At 37.3% G+C, this 26,168-nt stretch overlaps 1 protein-coding gene across 1 annotated transcript in view; it reads right to left on the reverse strand.

Moving 5' to 3' along the window:
* Positions 1 to 411: 411 nt before the first annotated feature.
* Positions 412 to 26,168, reverse strand: part of FAM241A (family with sequence similarity 241 member A) — a 47,386-nt gene continuing 21,629 nt past the window's right edge. Inside the window, exon 2 of the mRNA XM_070372011.1 lies at positions 412 to 7,080. Within this exon, the coding sequence (XP_070228112.1) occupies positions 6,835 to 7,080 (246 nt within the window). The 3' untranslated portion in view covers positions 412 to 6,834. The remainder of the gene's footprint in view (positions 7,081 to 26,168) is intronic.

Raw genomic sequence — 26,168 nt, forward strand, 5'->3', positions numbered from 1 at the left:
TAAACCCATAACAAAAAAGGTCAATGGTCTTGTGGTAAAAATCACTGTATTCTAGCAAAGAATTTCCAGCTGATGAAATCAATGAAAGGGTAAGTGATTGAACTTTGCTGAAAAAAATAACAATTCAAATTTAATAAACATTTGAATGACCAAGTTTTAGATCTGGCTTCTGCTGAGTTCATTCAATAATTTTAAAGAAGAAATACAGTTTGGCTCATCTAGATCTGGATTTTCCTGGTACTCTATCGTCTGGGAAGCTGTAAATCCATCAGGCCTTGGCTTTCTGCTCCAGCAATAAGGATGAGGAAAACACGCTCTTTTTACTCTCAAGTGACTATACCCAAACTTGATGTGGCAGTAATTAACTGACAAGCAGAAAACAACATAAGGAGTCAGAAGGGAGACTCAGGATGCAGGGCTGTGAAAGGGTATTATTTATTAGAAAGAATAACAAAGTATTTTATATACGTGTTATTTAACATACATAATCTGGGCAGCTAGGTCACTCTAGTTGTGAATTTATTCAGGAGCCTAAAATACCAAGCTTAGATACTTGAGAATTCCTGCTCACATTTCTGAGATTTTTAAATATTAACGTTTAGAAAAGAAAGATCTATTGAAAAATACTGGAAAAATATGAAATTTAGGTAGCATGAGTTACCATTTGCATTCTGAAGAAATAGTGATTTCATCAAGCATGACATCAAAATACATTTTTCTTCTAAAAATGTAAGCATAGAGTAGCAATACTGTATATGTATGCAAAAAATAGCAATATTCTTCCATTGAAAGTGAATAAACTTTATAAGTGATAACACATAAATCAATCCATGCTCTTTATGCAAATAGGGTATATTTTTGGAGTCAAAAAAACTTTAAAGTGCAACCAACTCTAGGTCTTCTTTGTGAATACCCTCTAGGGAGAATATGAATAAATGAAGCTGATTTATTTATTTGGCAAAGATTTTGAGGACATACTGTATGCCAGTCATTGTGTTTGGTGATGCAGTTATGAACATGATAGACATGTCTCTGCCTGTGAAGCCTATTGTTTAATGGAAGAAGCTGACCATAAACTTTTACAATATAACATGACAAATGGGGACAGGGGAAACACAGGGTCCTCTGAAAGCACATGAAATACCAAAGTGAAAAGTGAAAGTAAAAGTCGCTCAGTCGTGTCCGACTCTTTGCGACCCCACGGACTATACAGTCTGTCGAATTCTCCAGAATACTGGAGTGTGTAGCCATTCCCTTCTCCAGGAGATCTTCCCAAACCAGGTCTCCTGCATTGCAGGTGGATTCTTTACCAGCTGAGCCACAAGGGAAGCCCAAGAATACTGCAGTGGGTAGCCTGTCCCTTCTGCAGCTGATCTTCCCGACCCAGGAATCGAACCAGGGTCTCCTGAATTGCAGGCAGATTCTTTACCAACTGAGCTATCAGAGAAGCCCTATGAAATACCAAAACTGGATTTAAAAGAGGTGGCGAAATTTTCCCCAGGGGACACAATATCTAAATAAGCCTTAAAGCTGTGGATGTGCTGGTCAATTTGGTAGGGAGGAGCTAAAGAAAGAAGGTAAAAGATTTTGGAAGAAAGTACAGCTTTCAGCTGAAAACACAATCAGTATAGTGAGACTTGGGAAGGGAAGGTGGCTGCATAGACAGGTAAGGTATGTTAAGAACCAGTTCACAAAGGGTTCATGAAACCTATACTAAGGACTAAACATTTTATCATAATGGTAATAGGAAGTCATTGAAAAGATTTAGGCCAAGGACGTCAGTCACATTTTAGAAAAATTATTCTGATTATAACATGGAAAAATGAAGGCAGGAGATCAGTGAGGATTCTAAGATAGCAATCTATGGATGGCAGTATGGACTAGGTTAGTGATACTGTGAATGGAAGGAAGTGGCAAGATTTTTTAGGAGGTAAAACAAGGTGAAAGAGTGATAGGTTACATGTGGGCTGTGTAGGAGGCAATCGTGTCGTTTGCTAAGACTAGAAACACAGGAAGAAGAAAATGGGAAAAAGATGCCGAGTTCCTTTTCTGGACATGTTAAATTTTGGGTACTAAGGGATAAGCAAGAACAGATGTTGGGCAAGCAGTTGAATGTATGAATCTGATATTCTGCATAGAACTCTCTGAAATGGAGATGTAGACTGGAGAGCTGTTAGTGTGAAATGGTAACTGAAGCCATGGGAGTGGTGGTATTGCCCAAGGTAATATGTAGACCCATGAAAGAACAGTCTGGAACATCAAAAATCAAGGGTTGGGCAGAGAAACTGTTACTGTTCAGTCACTAAGTCGTGTCCAACTCTTTTCATCACCATGGACTGCAGCACACCAGGCTTCCCTGTCCTTCACTGTCTTCCTGAGTTTGCTCAAACTCGTGTCCATTGTGTCAGTGATGCCATCCAGCCAACTGTCACCCCTTTCTCCTCTTGCCTTCCATCATTCCCAGCATCAGGGTCTTTTCCAATGAGTCAGCTCTTTCCATCAGGTGGCTGCTGTATTGGAGTTTCAGCTTCAGCGTCAGTCCTTCCAATGAATATTCAGGGTTGATTTCCCTTAGGATTGAACTGATTTGATCTCCTTGCTGTCCAAGGGACTCTCAAGAGTCTTCTCCAACCACAGTTCAAAAGCATCAATTCTCTGGCACTCAGCCTTCTTTATGGTCCAACTCTCACATCCATATATGACTACTGGAAAAACCATAGCTTTGACTATACGGACCTTTGCTGGCAAAGTGATGTTTCTGCTTTTTAATACACTGTCTAGGTTTGTCATAGCTTTCCTTCCAAGGAGCAAGCGTATTCTAATTTCATGGCTGCAGTCACCATCTGCAGTGATTTTTTGGAGCCCAAGAAAATAAAATTAGTCTCTGTTTCCATTTTCCTCCCATCTATTTGCCATGAAATGATGAGACCAGATGTCATGATCTTAGTTTTCTCAATGTTGAGTTTTAAACCAGCTGTTTCACTCTCCTCTTTCACTCTCATCAAGAGGCTCTTTAGTTCTTCTTCACTTTCCACCATTAGAGTGGTATCATCTGCATATCTGGGGTTATTGATATTTCTCCCTACAATCTTGATTCCAGCTTGTGCTTCATCCAGCCCAGCATTTCGCTTGATGTACTCTGCATAGAAGTTAAATAAGCAGGGTGACAATATACAGCCTTGACATACTCCTTTCTCAATTTTTAACCAGTTCATTATTCCATGTCTGGTTCTAACTGTTGCTTCTTGAACTGCATACAGGTTTCTCAGGAGACAGCTAAGGTGGTCTGGTACTCCAATCTCTTGAACAATTTTCCAGTTTGTTGTGATCCACATTGTCAAAGGCTTTAGTGTAGTCAATGAAGTAAATGTTTTTCTGGAATTCCCTTGCTTTTTCTGTGATCCAGCGGATGTTGGCGATTTGATCTCTGGTTCCTCTGCCTTTTCTAAATCCAGCTTGTACATCTGGAAGTTGTTGGTTCACGTACTGCTAAAGCTGAGCTTGAAGGATTTTGAGTGTTAACCTTACTAGCATATGAAATGAACACAACTGTACGGCAGAGAAATAGGACTTAGAAAATATTCAGTCCAGCAATAATCCTGAAGCAATAGTTTGTACATTAGTTGATATTCTTCTTGGCCAATTCTAGTACTAGAAGTACTAACAAGTATGACAGTCTGATTTTTTAAATTCTTATTTCACCCTGTCAAGCCATTAATTCACAATGAAAACTTCTAAAATAAACTGAAATCAATAAACATTTGTAAAATAACTAATTAAAATAATAAATAAATAACTAAAATATGTAATTATATTATAGAATCACAAACCAGACAAACAGCCCTTGATTGCTCAAATACCCAGCTTTGATTATTTTGAGCTTAATACTTTACAACAGACCTTATGCTGTAATTTGCTCTCTCTCAGTTCTGTAACTGTTTCTTATTTCCTGATCATTTGGATAGTCTTTAATAGATTGGCAGTTTAGTGATAGCCCAGGAAGATTTTCTCTGATCAAAACGTGATTAAATAGAGATACACTTTGGTCAGAAGACAACTATGGTCCATAGTTCCCACATGGAAAAGATTCAAATGCAATTTTGGATGGGTCTGTGGGGATTCGCCTTGATATACTTCCTTTATGTTTTTAAGAGTAGAAATGGAAATGTGGCCTCTACAGTGGCTAATCAGTGATGTGCTGATGATACATGTTCAACAACTGGCTTCCCACAAAAAAAGAGCCCTGATTTGTTGTGTTTGCCAATTATAGTGTAAATACTCCCTTCATATTCAATGTCAGGCTACCAACTTGATGTCACTGAAGGCAAAGAGGGATTAAATGTATATAGTTGGCTTTTGCAAGCCAGTGTAAGCTGGCTCCAGCACACTAGTGAACTAAGAATGATCTGACTGGTGGCCAGGAATGGAAAAATACCTTGCATATGAGTTCAGCATATGAGACAACTGAATTCTACATAACTTAGTTTTTCCTTTAGTGAAAATTGATTTATTCATCTACAGTCAGTTTACTTATAGGTCTTGACCTTTTCCTTTTGAATAGAGGTATGAGTGATATATACATACACAAATCTAATAATATAGCACTATAATTTCTCTTTATTCATAGTAATAGTAGTTTCTAAAATTGCCTTGTGTCTGAGATTGAAATGATTGAGAATGTTTGTGAATCAATTCCTTATACCATGAACCAAAGAAATGACCAGTTTCTTTTTATTTCAAGATATCAGTATAATTTGCATTCTAATACCTTTCATAAAAGAAAATATTTTATTTCCATCAAATGAGCAAAGTTTGTTTTTTCCCTATTAAAGCAAATTATTTGTTGGTATGCTCTTCTAATAATATATGCAGAAAGGATAGCATCAAAATATCTCATTTCTTTATAGAATTTAATATACATCCTATTAACAGCAGTGTACAGATGTATAATATTTGACAATTAAAAATTACTTTTAAAAATATTTTCAATATTAGCTCTGGTAGAACCAGAGCTGCTATTATGCATACTATTTCTTTTTTTACATTCCAAAAGGAAATTAAAACTTCTAGTAGTATTACAAAGGAATACACTTTTAAATATTGAATGCAGATATACAAAATCTCATGACTTCTGTTAAAAACCTCGCAACTCTACTGGACACGAATAATGTCAAATAACTTGCTCTTATGCCAGGTTCATAAAGGTTACTATTAAAAATACTGCAAACCCAGTAAAAACACAATGTATAGTACAAAGTCTTTTTTCAAAGTCAAACTTTAAAAGATCTGTATTTACACAAAGGAATAATATTTTTTAGTGCCCTCTGATTGCTACTGTTGTTCAGGATAATCTAATTTTAGAAATCTAAATTGAACATTTTCATCATTTTTCTGCTTCAGTATGGAAGATGCTGAGGACATACAGAATAAATTTTAGAAACAGGACTGGGTAAAAACTTTATAAAGTAGAATAGTAAACATTTTACACACTTTAGTTATTGCCCTGCCAAAGATAAAAATAACCCATTGCTCCATCTTCCTCTATTTAACTTTCTAGATAACTATCTCAAATACCTATCTTTTGTCTACATAGAAAGTTTTTTTAGACCAAAGTATAAAGATTTTAGATTTTTTTTTTAACAAAATCCAAAATATCAGTAAGCCGTTTTTCATTTTCTAAATATGTTTACAGAAATGCTATTTTTCAATATAAAACCCCAAAGTGCTGAATTAAGACACATTAATAACATGCCTGGCCAATTACTGACTTGACTTTAGCATTAGAGGAATATGATACAATTGGCTGTTGAGTTCCAAATTTAAGCATTTGGTTTTATATTGTAATACTGTAATGTCTAATACAGATATTAAAGAAAATGAGCTTTTTCTTTTAAAAAAAGGAATAATAAAGAATTTCAGCCATAATACAAATCAACTTTGAGGGGAAAATCCATATCAAGATAGGAAATAGATTTTTAAAATCTTAGACTAATTGCTATAAAAGAATTATAAAAATGTAAATTTCTAAAAAAAATACACTGAAAATGTTTATCTAGGAAAAAATACAAGGAAAATATTCACTACTATGGGGTACAGTCAACTATGGACCTGGCTTATGAGCCTTTAAAAATTCACAAAAACTAATTAGCACCAAAATTGTCTAAAACTCCAAATGATATACTGAAGTAATTCCAAGCCCAAGTATTACATTATAAAAAAGTTATATTTAACTTGGGAAGTTTTCCCAGTTATAATAAATATATTTCTTTACAATCTTTAGAAAATGTGCTAGCTTTACCAATTTTCAAAATATTAAGGTAGTGTATAGAAGTTGTCATTTACATTAGTTTTGGCTGAGCAGGGACAATGGAAATTCAAGTTATTTCCCAGAAAATATGGATTTATTTGGTTGGGGTAAGTGAAGAGCAATTCTCCAGTCAAAATTTTTCACTCCCTGTTTCACCCTTTTTCTTCTAAAATGTTTTATTAGAGCTTTTACAAGATCTATATTGTCTGATTTGAATTTTGTATCCTATTTTCCCTGCTCACTTTTTGGTGTTATTTAAGGTCTGGCATGGGAATAGGAGTATTTAAAAGTGGGCACAGATCACAGTAGTTAAACAAGAGTTATGAATAAGCTACTATATATATTCAACCCTCTTAAAATCAAGTTGAATTTAATTTTAAACATCAACTTACAAATTTAATTGCAAAACAACAACACACAATTTGAAACAAGGCAAACTTTTCAGCCTTTATGTAGTGAAATATATAACTTCACTAATTACATATCTGGCTACCAAATGTCAAACCAAATGTTCATTTGGCCATATTTTACTGCTGCACATAAATAATGACAAGGCAAAGAAGAGCAACTAGTCCGAAGGCTGGTAGGCCAAGGAACCACAGCATAACCCAAAAGAAAATGACTATTACTGGTTCTACAATTTGTTCTCCAAAATACATCCTTGTGAAGCCCATGTTGAGGAGGCTTTTGTTCAGTTCACCAAAAAGTGTTCCCATCTTTTTGTAGTCATCTCCCACAGGCTCGCCAGTGTGGTTTTGTGATTCTTCAATATCCTTTGAAAAACAAAAACAAGACAAAATATAAACATAAAATGAGAAACAGGTGAAGGTCTTTTAAGAATAATGATCATTTCATAGTTCTTTATCTTCCAGAGTATGTACTGGGCATACTTGTGATAACCATTCGATAATACCTGGGAATGTTCCTTTTGATTGTCACCCAGAACAGCTGTGACTGTGATCACCTTTCAAGAATATGGAAAGCACTGATTTATTGATTTATGTGGCCTTGACATTGACTGGACACTCAACTACTAGAACACAGATTTACAAGATGAAGGAAGTAGCTGATCATTTCATTTTCTAGCTCCCTGGAATTGCACACAACAACTTATTAAGTGAAAAATCATGTTCGTATTGTTCTTATCAATGATTGTGATTACTGAACAACCTTTTTATACCAATCTGCTGTTCAGAGGCAGGCTCTGGATTGCTCTGTCCTGCTAAGTAAGCTTCTTTTCAGTCCATTCATTTGACACTAAGACTTCAATGACCCAGCCTCCTCTCTCTGGAGTAGAGCTTGCTGCTACTGTTGAGCAATTCTCAGCTATTATGTCTGTGATCTTTCGATTTTAGCTGGGAAGCTAAGAATTCAGTGTAGGTCCTTGATGTCCTAAATGCTTATTAATCTCATTAGAAGAAACATACAGTTTCCACATAGGAATAATTTTGTATAATAAGCCTAAAAGTTTACCTACATATCAGTTCCCCAGAAAATGTCCATGTGTACCCAATTATACATACCAAAAATTATGTACTATTTCTATTACCTCTCAGTCTTATTACAATTAGGGTCTTTATACTACTATCTTTGCTGCCAAGTCACTTCAGTCGTGTCCGACTCTGTGCGACCCCATAGACGGCAGCCCACCAGGCTCTGCTGCCCCTGGGATTCTCTAGGCAAGAACACTGGAGTGGGTTGCCATTTCCTTCTCCAATGCATGAAAGTGAAAAGTCAAAGTTAAGTCGCTCAGTCATGTCTGACTCTTTGCGACCCCATGGGCTGCAGCCCACCAGGCTCCTCCATCCGTGGGATTTTCCAGGCAAGAGTACTGGAGTGGGGTGCCATTGCCTTCTAGTAGATAGATATTAAGTTACTCTCTCTCAGCTTCAACCCTACTCTTTGAAATTCTACAAACATATCTGGTTCCCTGTTAGGCTCTGCCAGTAGAGGAACTAGAGAGACACTGCACAGCAAGAGGAGGAGGAAGGGGCTTGCTCTTTCTTGTTTGCCTCTCATGGGTTTCTTGGTCCTCTTGGTCTCCAGTGATAGTTCACTCTGGCGGTAGTAGGTCCTTCTGGTAGCAGCTACTGATTTCAGTTTAGTGACTTCCCAGCACCTGCAGAAACTATCTCAATGTGCCTTCCTGAGACACCAGATCAAACCTGTGGGTTCCTTTCCCTCAGATCTCTGGTCCCCAGGGTCTGTGGTGTTCCTCCTTTGAGCTCAGAAACACCAGTACCAGGTGGGCGGTGATTGGCTCTTGGAAGCCTGAGTCTCAGCTGCGTGTCATGGGGCCTTCCCCAGTTTTCTCAGTTTTAGTAATTCTCTCTCTTCTCTGCTTCCTCAGGCCCAGGAGTGGTGGCTGGTTCCTGGTGTTACTACCTGTGGCACTCTAGCCTACTAAAGTGGTTTTTAAAACTTGATATGTTAGACTCCCTTGGAGGGCTCTGAAAGCCCACTGCCAGGGTTTCTGATTCAGTAAGCCACAATTGGGGCTTGGAGTCTGAGAATTTGCACTTCTAACAAGTTTCCAGGTAATGCTTATGATGCTGGTATTTTTTTTACATCTTTTGACTATCACTGCCTTCATGTTTTTGCCTTTCCTGTTCTTCAATGCCTGCTTAACAATTCTTTGTATTAACTTATCTTTGTTAAAATAATTGGTATAGTTTCTCTCTTTTCACTAGCCCCTAATTTGGTCACAAAAGAAAACCTATGTCACAGTGACACAGTTGTAATTATAATTTATTAAACCTAATCTCTTTTAGGCATGATGATTCAAATCAGTAATTATTTATTGAACATATACTTGCTCATAGTAGGTGCAAGATAGAAAATTGGAGTTGGTGATGGACAGGGAGGCCTGGCGTGCCGCGATTCATGGGGTCGCAAAGAGTCGGACATGACTGAGTGACTGAACTGAAAAAGACGACTTTGGGTATAGAGTTTCATATAATAACAAGTAAATATTAAAAGCTACTAAGTAGACTGTCTAGGCCAGAAAATAGTTAATTAACTTAACTTGAGAAACACTTCAAACACATGAATTGGACTTAGATTCCTTTAGTAGAAACCAAAACTTAATCATTTCAGTAATCAATAAGTAAATAACTAAAAATATTTTTTCACTTAAATGCATTATTTTTTATTCTACATAATAGTTTACATATATAAGGAAAAATGCAAAAAATCTAACTTTTATGTGCAATAGTCAGAAAAAATGATTTTCAGTGTTTCACTGAAGTGTTTCACTTAAAGTGTTTCATTTTAAGGCAGTGTTTTCCCATATAATAGTAATTTATGTTGAGTACAGAGTATCATTGATGTAATGAAAAAATGAGACTCAATGGGGCATCATTGTTAAATGTATATAAGTTTAAGCCAGAATTACTTTTGAGTTAATCTATACATATAATTTAATAAATTACTTTTGGATTTTAAATTCTACCAAAAAAAGAATGAGAAAAACAAAATGTTGTTGAGATATTTGGAGAGTTTAAATCTAGGCTCCCAACACTTAAACTGAATGACCTTGATCAAACTACTTCAGTTTCCTGAGCTTCAGTTTTCTAATCCATAAAATGGGATTTTATGAATCCTTTTTGATACTGATAATATACTCGTGAATTATAATTTATTTGTTAACCTTTCCTTATTTTTTGTATTTTAACTTTTAAATTATATTTTTGTTCACTGATGTGCTGTGATTAATTTTGTTTCTTAGCTTCTCATATTTTTTAATGTGTTCCACAATAATACACTATATTAAAAAAGAAAAACAAAAATCTTGAGTTTTTTTTGTACTTACTTGAGATTAAGGCTTTCTTTTCTTTAGGACAGAACTCAAAGAGTTCTTGATTTAGTTTGTAATTCTTCTGTTCCCTCAACTTCTCTTCTACTCCAGTGTCTATCATTGCTGGTATCATTTTTGGCCTCTTTCTTTATTTTTTAATTTCTTTTTTTCTTTTTTACCACCTCTAATTTCTTTTAATCTATGCACTTATTGTACTTTGGGGTTTTCTGTTGTTACTGAAGCTTTTTAAAACTTTTTCAGTATATTTGTGGTTTTAGTACAAAGTGAGTACCCTAATCTAAAACGGTTCTTTCTGAAGATTCACTTTAAATTCTTCTACAAACTGTTTGTGGGTTTTTCAGGGGAAGAAGTAGGTGTTGCAATGCTCAGTTAACTCCTCGAGGCCAGGGGGAGAGGCAGCAGTCTGAGATCCAGGGAGCAGCTAGGGGGATGGGGACTAGAGATGGGAGGCCAACTGGCCTGGGGATGCTGTGGCTGTGGCAGCCTGCTGCTGCTTCTTTTTTTTTTTAATTTGAAAAATTTCAAACACAAAATTAGAGAAAATAGTACAATGAACCCCTAAGTACCTATCAACCAGATAAAATAATTACTAAAAATCTGCCACCTTACAGAAGCATTTAATCTGGGCAATCTGAAGGAGAAAAAAAAGTCACTAGAAGAATGCCTAAAAGTGGCATATCTTCACAAATAAAGTTCTCTGGAAACATCAACGATATTCAGCAAAGAACTGGATAAAGGTTCAAATAATCCTAGAGGAAAGACACTTAAAGACATGGAAAAGAAAACAGGCAGCATTCTTAAATCACTGACATTACAGTCAGTCTCACTACAGTGTTTTCTGTATCAGTAAATATCTGTTGAATACATGGGGAGAATTTATCTTGTGGCTGGCAAGCATTAGAGCAATATCTTGACAGATTTTTACCTACCTGCTCCACTTCTTGCCAAACAAAAAGACGGCCTTATTTTTTCCAAATATTATTTGGATTATTTATATTTTATATTTATATTATTTGTATTATTTATACTTGTAATCTCAAAGCAATTATATATTTTTATGGAATTATCAGTATGTTTTGTTGTGGATATTATTAAGATCCACTTACTTTTTCCTTAATCCAGACCAAACCTTAATCCAGTCCATATTCTTTACCTGAGGAAACCCCATCTATAGCTTCAGAGATGACAAGTCTAAGAGTAATCCCCTGTCCTTTATGAGAAGCTGGCCTTGGAAAGGGCATGGGATCTACTTTGGACTGATGACTTTTGAGTGTCTTCTGGGGAAAATTCTTTCAAGCTCTTCTGATACAACTTTGGACAGTGATTCTTAACACTTTAGGAGAAAGAGAAGAACTATTTCTGCACAGATAGACAGTAAGTAAAGAGAATTTACTATATTTGGATTAGCTTTCCATCACTGCCATATGAAATTAGTACAAACTTAGTGACTTAAAATGACACGAATGTATCATTGTTTTCTAACCTGTTTTGCAGGTGAGAAGTCAAAACTGGCAGGCTTGTTTCTTTCTGGAGGCTCAAGTAAAGAATCCATTTCTCTACTTTTTCTAGCTGCTAGAGGGTGTCCATCTTACTTGGCTCCTAGTCCCCCTCCTCCACCTTCAAATCCAGCAACATTGTAACTCTCAGACCATCCTTCTGTAGTTAACTTTTTCCTCTGACCATAACAGGGTAAGGTTTTCTGTGTTTAAGGACCAATGTGATTAAGTTTAGTCCACTTAGATAATCCAGGTTCATTTTCCCATCTCAAAGTCCTTAAATTTGATCATATCTACAAAATCTTTTTTGCCATGTAAGATATCATATTCATAGGTACCAAGGATTAAGATGTGGACATCTTTGAGGGGGGAGAAACCATTATTCTACCCACCTCAATATTTAATTTTAAAATTATTTCTTTATAGATCTACTTTCTGTCACTATCTATGATAGGAGGGGTAAGGTCACTGAAGACAAGAACCATATAAATTTGAAAAAGAGTACTTATTATACTGCATTATGCCTGGCCCTTAGCAGGCTCATAATAAATATTTGTTGAATGAACAATAGAAATATTCTATAATAATGACATATTAGGCAAAAAGCTCCTCAAAATTAAAAACAAAATTTACAAACAACATCAATTATTTTATTTCCCCATGAGTACACCTGTGAATTTGTTCAAATATGTATAAATAAATTTTAGAGAGACTGTAAGATATAGTAGCTGTTAGCTAAAATTTACATGCTTAGTTCATTTGCTAAACAACTGTACTTTAAGAGCAGAGGCTAATAGGAACAGATGAGTTCTTAAGTCCCTGACTTAGTCAGAGGTCTACAGTTTTCGAGTGCTCAGTGCCTACTCTGTGGCACGCACTGTGCTGTACGCGTGTTTCCTTGTGTCGTCTTTCCAACAGGCTGTGAGGGAGGCACTATGATTTTCGCCATTTGCAGATAAGGAAACTAAGTTTCCGAGGAGTTAAATGTTGGCCACTGACTTATATTAGTAATTGAAGGAGCTATGATATGAACTCCGACATTCTTACTCCAGAGACCACACCAGTAATCCCTATGTTATACTCTCTCCAGGTATTATATTATTAATAGCTAACATCTGTGTGATGTAAGCTTTCAGAGAACTTCTACATATTTGATCTCTGAAAAAAGAAAAACTATGTAAACACATTTTCATTTTTCACAGAAAGAGTACATTTAACACAGTGAAATGAACATCAATATCTTTCTGTGCTTTACATCTTTTCCCAGTTTATAGCATACTTGAAGGTGAGTTTTATCAAGCATAAAATTGCTCAAATTTTAATTTCTGTCTTATATAACAATTTAGACAAGGTAAAGCTATTTGCAGCAGTTTAGTAAATCTTTTTATAGTCTATTCAGTATTGACTAGAATTCAGATTCAAATGCAAAAATGAGAGACTCCAAGCAAGAATGAGGAGATACGCTTGGCAGAGTTGCAATAAGGCAAAAACCCAAACCAACCAACCAAATACACACACACACACACAAAACTCTTCACACATAACACACACCAATATGAAAATGTAGATGGCATTTCTCCCGTCCTAACATTAATCACTTTGTATCTTTGCCAAATTTTATTCTTTGTATGTGAGGTCCCAATGGAAGAATATTTACCAAATGACAGTTTACTTCATGATCATATAATAGTACAGACCATGACATGCACATTAAATAGTGATGTTATTATTTTGTCCATAATTAATGACATACGAGTGTTATAACTGACTGAAAATCTCTTAAAACTATGCAGAATTAGTGATGAGAAATTAAAGGTGAGCCCTGAAATCATCATAGGATTTTTGAGAGCAAAGGATCTTTAAGGATAATTAAAGTCTCTTACTTCAGAAACAAGAAATAAGAGGTTAAATCAGACAATCATCACTCAGTGTATGGTAACTAATATTATTACTACATTTTTGGTAGAAATTATATCTTGTGATTTTTTTTTTTTTATTTTGTTTTCTTTCTACTTTAACATGCTGCCTAATACCTTAGTGATTATCTTTCTTGTGATAATTAAATTCAGCTGTGTTTTTCTCCATGTGTTATGACAACTTAATCATATAGAAGGTGAGGTGGGATGTTTTCTATGGCACAACCTTATCTATGGAACAATCTGTGCACATTAGTATGGCAGAATCTGCTTATTCACTTTAAGAAGAGTACAAGCTACATTTTGTAAACAGGTTTTCACTGAGTGGGTAACAATTCAAGATTCACTTTCAACTGTTTTTTTCCGAGTGTAATATTGGAAGTCTGCTGGTTTTGCCTGTCTGGTTTTTATTCTACTTTCTTCTGTTGATATCATCTTGATTTAACCTTGGGAAAATCCTCCCCCACCCACTCTTGGTTCCTGTGTTCTGCTGGAATGTGTGCCCACTCCCAAGTTCCAGGCCTGGTCACTCAGAACATTTCGTTTCCTTGAGCACATGATTAGTTAAGGAATGAGCATATAACCCAAGACAGGCCAGTGAAAGTTCTACCTAAGATGTTTGCTGCAACTACTGATAAATGGGCATCCCCCCTCCCCAGCTGGTAACGGTTAGCTGCTAAGGTGTAGAGCCTCTTATTACAATGAGGAGGAAGCTTGCTATGAATGAAGTCAATATAAAATAAAGCCAAGAAATGACATAGTGGATATTGTCTGAATACTTGAATCCAGCTAGGGCATCTACCTCTGTTTCTTGTTTGTTTTGTTTTTTAAAAATAACATGAGCCAATAAATTCCTATTTTGCAAAATCTAGTAAAAGTTGAATTTTTGTCACTTGGAACTGAGAGTTCTGATGATGATGATGATGATGATGATCAAAGTAGTTAACAGCTACCATTAGAGACTTCCCTGGTGGTCCAGTGGTTAAACCTCCACCGTTCCAACCCAGGGAGCGTGAGTTCCATCCCTGGCTGGGGAACTAAGATTAGGCATGCCTCAGGGCATCGCAAAAAGAAGAAAAGTAGCAATAGCTTCCATTAACTGAATGTCTACTATATGCTAGATACTGTGCCAAGTGCTTTATATTCATTATGCTATCTAATCATTATTTATTATAATAAGTATTATTAGCTAATTTCAAAGCCCTGTGTTAATAATAGTGCTCAAGAACTTCCTCATTAATTTTGTTTTATTGTTACTAGCAATAATTAACATGAAGAATATATTAATAATATTAAAAATAATAATGGGGTTAGGCAAGTAGAAAATTTTAGATAACTTCTTGAAAGGTTTTAAAAACTACACAAGAATAAACCAACAAAACACTGTAGAGCAATTTCCCTCCAATTAAAAAATAAATAAATAAAAATGGGTAAATGGTGACTGTATTCAGATAACACAAAGAGTAAAGACTAAAATGCTGATTTCTTCTTGCTACTTTAGGTTAACCTTCCTGAGTTGTCAAGCAGAGCCAGCCTCAATAACCCAAGTCCATGGAAATCATAACTGAGAAGGTAAACTTATAAATGCACAGCGAGCAAAAGGGGAATGATTTTTGGATGATGTGAAGTGAAAGTTGCTCAGTCATGTCCGACTCTTTGTGACCAGGTCAGAATACTGGAGTGGATAGCTATTCCCTTTTCCAGGGGATCTTCCCAACCCAGGGATTGAACCCAGGTCTCCCGTATTGCAGGTGGATTCTTCACCAGCTGAGCCAATAGGGAAACCCAGAAGAAGGTATTCCCTAACTGGGAACTGAACCTGGGCATGGTGGTGAGAGTGCCGAATCCTAACCACTAGACCGATAGCACATAGTAACCTGTAGACTGAGGCTTATTAAATGAATGAAGAAATGAACAAATGAATGAACAACTCCTAAATCTTTCTGCAACTTCTCCTTTCAACTGTTTTTTCAACTCTAGGTTTTCCCTGCTATCCAAAAGTAGAGTGTTCCTATGAAACCTTCAGTAAACTGAAGTGGTATAAAGCAAAGAAGCAATTATCTTAGGGCACATCTTGGTATTAATAATAGATACATAAAACAAACTGAGAAAAAGCACAGATGCTCACAGACACAATTCAGAGCGCTGTTGGCCTGATGCTGAGTGTAGTTCCTGAGGAAGGAGCCTGGTGTGGTCACTCTAGCTACTTGGGAGTGTGCTGCCCTCAAACAGTTCACTACAAACAAAAACTGAATGATGTTTTTGCTTTAGACTTTTTTTTTTCTTATAAGAAAAAATCCTCTTTGGATTTCTTTGCTCATCAAAAACAGGTGCCAACTTTCACAAAGTGAAGTGGTGCAAAGCAAATTTTTGAAAGCAGGGACTACCTGTATGTACTCCCACTAACTTCTTTTCAACTTTACTGGGATTGTACTTCTTCACTTTTCTCCTTCAGCTTGAGCTCTATGACCCAAATCTCTTTAAAATTTAAAACTCCATTGTCTCACGGGGAAACTCTAATCTTGGAATAAGAATTATTTTCTATGTCTGTACCTGAGTACCTGTGGTGCTGGAGAAAGTTATACCATAGGGTACCAACAGTTTATGACAACCCTAAACAGATCTTCAAGTACATTCCTATTTCATTTCTCTGCTGAATGTTTTTTTTTTTTTTTTTTTGCTCTTTACACAGAGCTATTTCAGATCTCTTTTAAAAATCTTCAACTGCCTCCTACTCCTTTCGCCCTCTCCTCCAGCAAATTGCTTGACCTCCTATTTCTCAGGAAAAAGAGAAGTCAGAAGAATTTCCTTAACTTTGTGATACTAAATGTATCAGCTACCAAAGTTTATGTCCATCTTTTCTCCTCTTTCGTTACAAATACAGAAACAAGGAAGTATTCCTTTTCCATTACCCCTCTGTCTCATATATATTCAGTCTTTCCCTCTGTTGGCTCCTTCTCATCAGTATTTAGACATGCTTAGATTTTTTTTAATCTTTGTCAGGAACTGTGAAGGGACTGGTGTTTCACCCCAGCAGTTCCCAACCTTTTTGGCACCAGCGACTGGTTTCGTGGAGACAGTTTTTCCATGGACCAGGGCTGGGGTGGGGGAAGGGATGATCCACGCACACTGTATTATTGTGCGCTTTATTTCTAGTCTGTGGTGATCTCAGGATATTCTGCCTTGACTTTAGGGTTAGGGTGCAAGCTCCTATGGAATCTAACGCCACTGCTGATCTGATGGGGGTGGCGCTCAGGTGATAATGCAGGAGATGGGGAGCAGCCACAAACACAGATGAAGCTTCACTCACTTGCCCTCCACTCACCTCCTGTTTTGAGACCTGGGACTGGGGACTCCTGTTTTATCCTCCAAGTTAGGATCCCTGTCTTGGCGTCAGGGATATTGGTACCAGACACAAGTCTCCTGGGTCAGAGAGAAATGACTTCACTACTCATGCCACAAGAAGCGGCCTGAGTTTCATGTTGACGTTGGTTCTCTTTAAGTCCCACAGGGTGACAGAGTAGCCAAGCAGATGCTGCATGCAGTGCGTTTCTGTCACAGCTGAGGGACTTTGAGCTTAGGGAACTCTCATCTTTTATAATGGGCTGTAAGCAAATCTGCCTGACGTTTGTCCCGGGGGAGACATCATCTTTATTACACTGGGTGGCAAACAGTCTGTCCTCTACTCTGAAAGGAGACACTATTCCTATCTTCCAAGTCTGTTCATTTAGCAAACATCTTTGAAAAACAGTCCTTAACAAAAGTTCTCAATGCAAGAGACCCATGGAGAATTGCTCCTAACAATTTTCCAATCAGACCTCAACTTCTGTTGGCTTCTGTTCTTTTATACCACCAAAACAGCTCTTGTAAAGATTACCAATAAACTGCCATATCAATAAATTAAGAGATCTGTTAGGGGGCAGTCCCTGGCAGTCCAGTGGTTAGGACTGTGTGCTTTCACTGCTGGGGGCTCAGGTTCAGTCCCTGGTCAGGCAACTAGGATCCGACAAGTTGTGCAGCATGGCCAAAAAAAAAAAAAAACCCAAAAAACAAACAGAAAAAAGTTTTTCAGTTGTCATTTGATTCAACTTCTAAGCAGAATTACATCTACTTCTGCTTCATTGACTATGCTAAAGCCTTTGACTCTGTGCATCACAACAAACTGTGGAAAATTCTTCAAGAGATGGGAATACCAGACCACCTTACCTGTCTCCTGAGAAATTTGTATGCAGGTCAAGAAGCAACAGTTAGAACTGGACATGGAACAATGGACTAGCTCAAAATTGGGAAAGGAGTTATGTCAAGGCTGTATATTGTCACCCTGCTTATTTAATTTATATGCAGAGTACATTATGTGAAATGCTGGACTGGATGAAGCATAAGCTGTAATCAAGACTGGTGGGAGAAATATCAATAACATCAGATATACAGATGACACCACCCTTATAGCAGAAAGCAAAGAGGAACTAAAGAGCTTCTTGATGAAGGTGAAAGAGGAGAGCGAAAAAGCTGGCTCAAAACTCAACATTCACAAACCTAAGATCATGGCATCTGGTCCCATCACTTCATGGCAAATAGATGGGGAAACAATGGAAACAGTGACAGACTTTATTTTCTTCGGTTCCAAAATCACTGCAGATGGTGACTGCAGCAATGAAATTAAGATGCTTGCTCCTTGGAAGAAAAGCTATGACTAACCTAGACAGCATATTAAAAAGCAGAGACATTACTTTGCCAACAAAGGTCCATATAGTCAAACCTATGGTTTTTCCAGTAGCCATGTATGGATGTGAGAGTTGGACCATAAAGAAAGCTGAGTGCCGAAGAATTGATGCTTTTGAACTGTGGTGTTGGAGAAGACTCTTAAGAGTTCCTTGGACAGTAAGGAGATCAAGTCGGTCAATTCTAAAAGAAATCAATCCTGAATATTCATTGGAAGGACTGATACTAAAACTCAAGTTCGAATACTTTGGCTACCTGATGCGAAGAGCCAACTCATTAGAAAAGACCCTGATGCTGGGAAAGATTGAAGGCAGGAGGAGAAGGGGACAACAGAGGATGAGATGGTTGGATGGCATCACTGTCTCAACTGACTTAAATTTGAGCAAACTCCGGGAAACAATGAAGGACAGGGAAGCCTGGTATGCTGCAGTCTGCAAGGTCGTAAAGAGTCAGATACGACTGAGCGACTGAACAGCAACAACTTTTTCTTTTCTTCTGAATTATATGGTATTATTCTATTTTTCTCTCTCTGGCCACGCTTTTCTCAGTCTGCTTTGTGAGGTCACCATCCCCAACCTAGCTATTAAGTATCGATCCTCAACCTCTGGTCTTAAGCTTTCATCTCTTTTCTCTCCATATTTTCTTCCCAAATAAGCTCAATCAAATTTTACAGTTTCAATTACCACCAGTACATTAATTACTTAAACATTATATCCAGCTCAGACCTTTCTTCTGCACTCTAAAACCATATATTCAACATTTACACTTGGATATCTTGAATATGGGCTTCCCAGGTGGCGCTAGTGGTAAAGAACCCACCTGCCAACGTAGGAGACCTAAGAGATGCAGGTTTGATTCCTAGGTTGGGAAGATCCCCTGGAGGAGGGCATGGCAACCCACTCCAGTATTCTTGTCTAGAGAATCCCTGTAGACAGAGGAGCCTGGCAGGCTACAGTCCACATGCTTGCAAAGACTGACTGACACAACTCGTAGCACAGCAGCATTTATCTTGAATATACTTCAATATTCAACACATCCAAGGCCAAACCTGATTTTCCTCCTCAAAATTGGTCTTCATTCAATGAACAGACCCTCAGGAATAAAATCTATCCTTAATTTCTACAAGTCAGAAACTCAAGAATGATCTGTAAAGCCTTCTTTTTCCTAATTTCCTGTAACCAATTTATCAATGGGTTCTGTTGATCTTAAATCCTAAATATTTCAGGCATTTATAGTTTTCTAATTTTTCTTCCGTGTTGACTGGTATACAGTCTGCCTTCTTAACACCTCCCTTTCTGGTTCTTTTTATTCCTTCCTATGGATGTGAGCTACTAGTTGGTGTCATTTCCTTACTCCAATACATCTTGATTTCCACCTTTGTATTTTGTGCTGATATTGTCAAATATATTTCAGTATGTGATAGGCTCAACAATATAATTATATATATACTCTATGCAATTGCTTTTTTAAATCCATCAAGAGAAGATGTGCTATTATACTATCGTTTGTAATTATCCACATAATTGCCTTTATCAATCCTTTTTCTGGGTGTGTGGATTCAAAGCACTGTCGCTATCAACTGCTTTCATCCTTATGATTGCCTTTAAATGTTCCTGTAAGATAGATGTTTTGGGAAAAAATTGTTTTTATCTGGGAATGTTTCACTTTTATTTTTGAAATGTAATTCTGCTGGATATAGGACGGTGAACAGGTTTTAACTCTCAGCACTTTTAATGTGTTGTCCTTCTGTCCTTCAAGTTTCTGATGAGCAATTGACTTGATCTTACTGGGCTTTCCTCGTATGCGATGAGTTGTTCTTCCTTTGCTGCTTTCAAGACTTTCTCATGCTCTTTCAACATTTTGACCACAATGTGTCTGGATTTCATTGTTATTTCTTGTATGTGTAGCTTAATGCTTTTCATTAAGTTTAAAAAATGTTAAGCCATTATATCTTAGAATATTTCTTATATTTTTAAAAATTACTTTATTATTCTTATTTTTTATTTAATTTTTGGCCATGTCACATGGCATGTGGGATCTCAGTTCCCTGGCCAGTGATCAAACCTGCTCCCCCTGCTTTGGGAGCATGGAGTATTAACCACTTGACCACCAGGGAAGTCCTGAGTATCTTATATTCTATAGAATATTTCTGTCTCTTCTCTTCTAATATTCCTATTATTTGTATACTGATGTGTTTAATCATGTTCCACAATTCTCTGAGGCTCTGTTCATTTTTTTCTATTCTTCTCTCTCTCCATTCTTCAGGTTGCATAATTTCTGTTGCTCTACTTCAAATTCACCGATTTTTATCTTCTGCTTATTCAATTGGGCTACTGTACTTTCAACTAACAAGCCTCTTGATAAAAGTGAAAGAGGAGAGTGAAAAAGTTGGCTTAAAGCTCAACATTCAGAAAAAGAAGATCATGGCATCTGGCCCCATCACTTCATGGCAAATAGATGGGGAAACAGTGGCTGGCTTTATTTTTTTGGGCTCCAAAATCCCTGCAGATGGTGAATGCAGCCATGAAATTAAAAGACACTTACTCCTTGGAAGGAAAGTTATGACCTAGATAGCATATTGAAAAGCAGAGACATTACTTTGCCAACAAAGGTCCGTCTAGTCAAGGCTATGGCTTTTCTAGTGGTCATGTATGGATGTAAGAGTTGGACTGTGAAAAAAGCTGAGCACCAAAGAATTGATCCTTTTGAACTGTGGTGTTGGAGAAGACTCTTGAGAGTCCCTTGGACTGCAAGGAGATCCAACCAGTCCATTCTAAAGGAGATCAGTCCTGGGTGTTCATTGGAAGCACTGATGCTAAAGCTGAAACTCCAATACTTTCGCCACCTCACATGAAGAGTTGACTCATTGGAAAAGAGTCTGATGCTGGGAGGGATTGGGGGCAGGAGGAGAAGGGGACGACAGAGGATGAGATGGCTGGATGGCATCACCGACTCGATGGACATGAGTTTGAGTGAACTCCGGGAGCTGGTGATGGACAGGGAGGCCTGGTGTGCTGCAGTCCATGGGGTTGCAGAGTCGGACACGACTGAGCAACTGAACTGAACTGTACTTGCAACTCCAGAATTTCCATTTAATTAAAAAGAAAAACAATTTCTCTCAATATTGTCTACTTGATGAGACACTGTCATCATACTTTAGTTCTTTAAGCATGTTTCCTTTAGTTTGTTGCATATTATAATAACTGTTTTGAAGTCTTTGTCTGCTAAGTATATATCATTCAGTTCAGTTCAGTCCAGTCACTCAGTCATGTCCGACTCTTTGCGACCCCATGAATCGCAGCACGCCAGGCCTCCCTGTCCATCACCAACTCCCGGAGTTCATTCAGACTCACGTCCATATATCATTGGGCCCCATCAAAGACATTTTCTATTGTCTGATTTTTTTTCCTATTGATGGATCGTATTTTCCTGTTTTTTTTTTTTTTTTTACCATGTTTCATAATCTTTTTTCAATAATTGGACATTTCTGATATATTTTTGGAACACTAGATACTGACCCCTACCACTACTCTGGAGGTGGTGGTGGTGGTGGTTTGCTTATTCGTTTAGTGAGTTGGCTGAGCTAATTCAGCAGTCTAGTTCTTTGCAGTGTTCAGCCTCTGATGTTCCTATTCATGTTTTCTCCCTTGTTTTCATCTTTTACTCTCATTACCTAGAGGCTCCCCCTGGGGTAGTATAGCCGTTTATTGGTTAAGAGGTTGTGCTTATGATTCCTTAGTCTTTATTTTTATTCTTCACCACTAGCCGTACTGGAAACTGCTATTATAGTTCAGAGACTTTACTTCTTTGCCCTACATTCAGCCAGGGGACTGGTAGCGTGGAGGTGCCTACACTTACTACTCATGAGAGGGTACAGCCTTGGGCATGTATACAATTTTCCGGACTGCCGCAGGTGATTGTGAAATCTCTGATCCTTGCTTCCTAGGAGTTGTCCCTGGGTCAGCATAGCGTACCATTTAGTCAGTGTTTGGTCACAGGTTGTAATGAAGCCCCTTGTTCTTACTGAGGCTTCTGCCCTATGTTGGTGGGTCTCTGTGCAGCTTAGGGAATGCTTTCAAGTCTGCTCCACATCCTGCTGTAATGCTCCCAAGTAGACGCAGCCTCACACCTGCACACTTGCCTTCCTGATCCTCACAGGTGACTATGAGCCCAAGAGGGTTCTTCATGGCCGACTCTCCCTGACTCTTTCTGCAAAACTTCTGGATGCTCTGTTGTTTTCATGTATTATGGGGCTACCAGACTCCTTTCAATTGCGCTTCAGCAAGATCTGTACTGTTTTCAACACCACCATTAGGCATGGAGTTCTCCACTCTTTCTTCCCAACGAAGTCAGATCCAAAGACCTCTCTATTTTTATTATTTGCCTTTCCCCTGGGCAGAACACCTGCACCACTGCACTGCAGCTGGGGGGCAGAGACTCTGTTTTCCTAGAGTGACAGTCCTGCTCTGTAAGTAGGTACTGAGGGTGGGGAGCCGCTCTTGGTCTTGGCTTGCTCCTCTTGGTGTGGAACCTCTGCTCTGTAGTGGTATGGGGCAGGGTAACTGGGCCTCAGTGTTCTCAGCTGCTGTGCTTAGGGTGGGGGTTGCTTGGGGGAAGGGAGACTTGGAACAGACTTCAGCCACATAGACCTGAAACAGACTTCCTGTAACACGGAACTGAGAGGGGAGGCGGGGAAGGCATGAGAAGCCCTACCCTTCCAGGGTGAAACTATAGCCCTAGACTGAGAGTTAGCGGGACAGGGGAACCTAATTTTCTTGGCTACACATGCTGGGGATGGAGCTTCTGTAACACAGCACTGTGATGGGGAGGTAATGGATTAGGTTGTGGCTCACAAATACTTACTGCTCTTACCTAGATTTGGTAGATTTTTTAAAATGAATGTTTTTCACTTGCTGTATGCTCTTTAGGGTGATTCCCAAAGATTTTAAATGATATTTTATTTTAAATTTTCTCCTCTTAAATTGTTGTTTTCCTGGGACAAAGTCTGCTGAGTTCCTTACTCCATTTTTCTGGAAGTCCTACCACAGTTGTTTCTGGACATTACTTACTTTTGATGGTGTATTGAAGGATAATTCCTGTAAGGATAAGCCAGGGGATCCTGGGTAGTACTCAGCATGTTTTCTGGAATTAACTGTAGGACGTTAAGCATTTTGAAGAGTGTTTATTTTTCATATATGCTGTGATAGTCAAATTCTGGGTATACAAGTTCAATTTTTGAAGTTCCCATTTAGTCATATGGTCCCACTAACACTTTATTTTTTTAAAAAAGGACTTAAAAAAAAACTTTAAGCATTTACTTATACATAAAGCCTAAATGAATAAAAAACAATGGCTCTTTTGTTCTTTCTCATTTCCTCTCATATCAACCATTAAAGAGGCAGTTTTCCTTCTTTACACAGCAGAGTCTAGCAAATATTTTAGTTGGTAATTAATTCATTTTTTAAAAATTAAGCCTAAGGAAAGTTAACTGGAAATTCAAATCTCAGAATAGTCTTGCTTTCCCCTTTACTTGCTTCCAATACATTAAATCTTGTACCCCCAAGTTTGTTTTTTAAAATAATTTTTACCATAGTAAAATACCTTATTCTTTGTTATCAGTATTTATAACCCTCTGGAAAAGCTTGTAAGAGATGCAGAAATGTCAGAAGTAAATCAAGAATGCTTTGTGAGCATTAAAATCATCTCTTCCTTTCTAACTCCCCATATTATTAATAAATCTTTACAGCCCAGAAAGAAAAAAGTAAATAAAGAAATAAACATATTAATATATGTAAGAACAAATAAGGCTATCTTAAGCTATCATGTTTATTCAATAAAACATTTAAAATTATTTTACTTTCAAAACACTTCTGCTTTGAGAACCAATTCAATAAAATTTTCCTGATACCTAAAATGTATTAGATAAATAAGACTATATCCTTAACTCCAAGAACAATTGGAGTAACAATTCAGTAAAATGTTAATATTTATATAAAAATAAGTAGATTTTTAAGGCAAAGTATGATGTGTTTAAGAGTTGCAAAATGCTTGGCATTTAGATAACAAAAGGTGAATTTAGTAAAAAAAAAAAAAATTAAATCAGGAGAACTGGCAAAAAAAGTGACTGCAATGTTTTCAAATATTTAGATGATGTCTTTAAAAACGATATAAGCATGTTTAACTGCTTTTGTCTTATTATATAACAGAATAGTGGTTTATAGCACTAATGCACTATAAACTGACTCCATGGTTAAAACATCTTTACCTCAGCATTTCGTTACCTGAAGAGACTCATTTTTCCTCTCTTTATTCCTTTTCATCTCAAAGGCTGGCCCTCTGTGGAGATGCTCTAAACACAATATGCTTTAAACACAATAAATAATGCTTAAATGAAGTTTTTAAAGAATTTCACAACATAGCATTAATTTTTAAAACCCTAATATTTATTGAATATCTATTATGTGTTGGCTAGTGTTTTAAGTACTTCAATCTTCAAAATATAAAGAAAACTGAAGAAAGATTATGTAATTTAGTCAAGATCACTAATAACTGGTGGAGTGAACACACACGTTCAGACAGTCTGCCCTAAAGCCCATGTTCTAAAGCCCTATACTGTAAGCTCTCTTATAAATAAACATAAAATCACTCTTGTAATCACTCACATTCTATTTGTTTTAATGCATCAGTTTTAACAGCAGTTCAAAGTTATACTTTGTCTTGGTTAATTTATATTCAATAAAAATAATGGCATTTAAAAATAGCTTTGACTAGTTTACATTTGACTCACTGTACAATATAGCAACTGGTCTTCATTGTGATAAAATTTGACTAAGATTTAAAATTTTTCTTTCTTTAAAACTAAAAACCAAACCAACATCGAATTCTTAATTCCACCACTTGAGAGAAACATGTATTTTATTTGGACAGAAAATAAACACCTTTTCTTTCCCCTTGAAATGTTCTTGTCCTCACAGTATGAACAATGAATTTCTAATACAGTAGAATGTGCTCCAATGATCACAGAAAGGCTGCCTTTCTTAATAAAATGATTTTTGATTGATTATAATTAAGGAGAGGCAAAATGAAGGATCAAGAACAACAACAGAAACAAGCTGGAAGTCAGTTTCAGAGGGGTTTTAGACTGAAAGGACTTCCCTGTGGCTCAGCTGGTAAAGAATCTGCCTGCAATGCAGGAGACCTAGGTTTGATCCCTGGGTTGGGAAGATCCCCTGGAGAGGGGAAAGGCTACCCACTCCAGTATTCTGGCCTGGAGAATTCCATGAACTGTCTAGTCCATGGGGTCGCAAAGAGTCAGACACGACTGAGCGACCTTCACTTTCACTTAGCCTGAAAAGTCTCCCCCTCCAAAACATCAGAATTTTGTTTCTCTCAATCCACCTCACCATCTTACTAGACCTCTCAAAAGAAAGACCTGTTTTGAAAAATATCTTGAGGCTTTCTTTTAAATGGGCAGGAGTCTCACATTTGCAAAAGATATTCAAGAGATAGTGTCATACTGTGATAAACAAATAGACAGTAAGAAAGTAGCTATAAAATTTAAAAGCCTCTGGATTACTTCTAGATTTAGCTATTTACTTTCTCCTTGCGGAACCCACAGTCTACATTCAACCACAAATTCATAGCTACATGTTCTCCCACACTCTCAGATTTCCAGCAACCTCCAGTCTCCCTGCTCCTTCTAAGCTGCTACATGGTGGTGGTGTTGGTAAAAACTGCTCAGATGCCTCCTTACAAAATCATGTTGCCTCAGCATCTTGGTACTCCTACATAAGTGGAGGGGGTCACCTCTTGATAACTACCCATCCAATTCCAAATTTTTATTGTTCCAAATCTTTCCTACTTTATCATTCCTCCTTAGAGGTGTTGTTATTATTTTTAAGGTTAAACAA

Source organism: Bos mutus, chromosome 6 (genome assembly GCF_027580195.1).
Source record: "Bos mutus isolate GX-2022 chromosome 6, NWIPB_WYAK_1.1, whole genome shotgun sequence".
NCBI lineage: Eukaryota > Metazoa > Chordata > Mammalia > Artiodactyla > Bovidae > Bos > Bos mutus.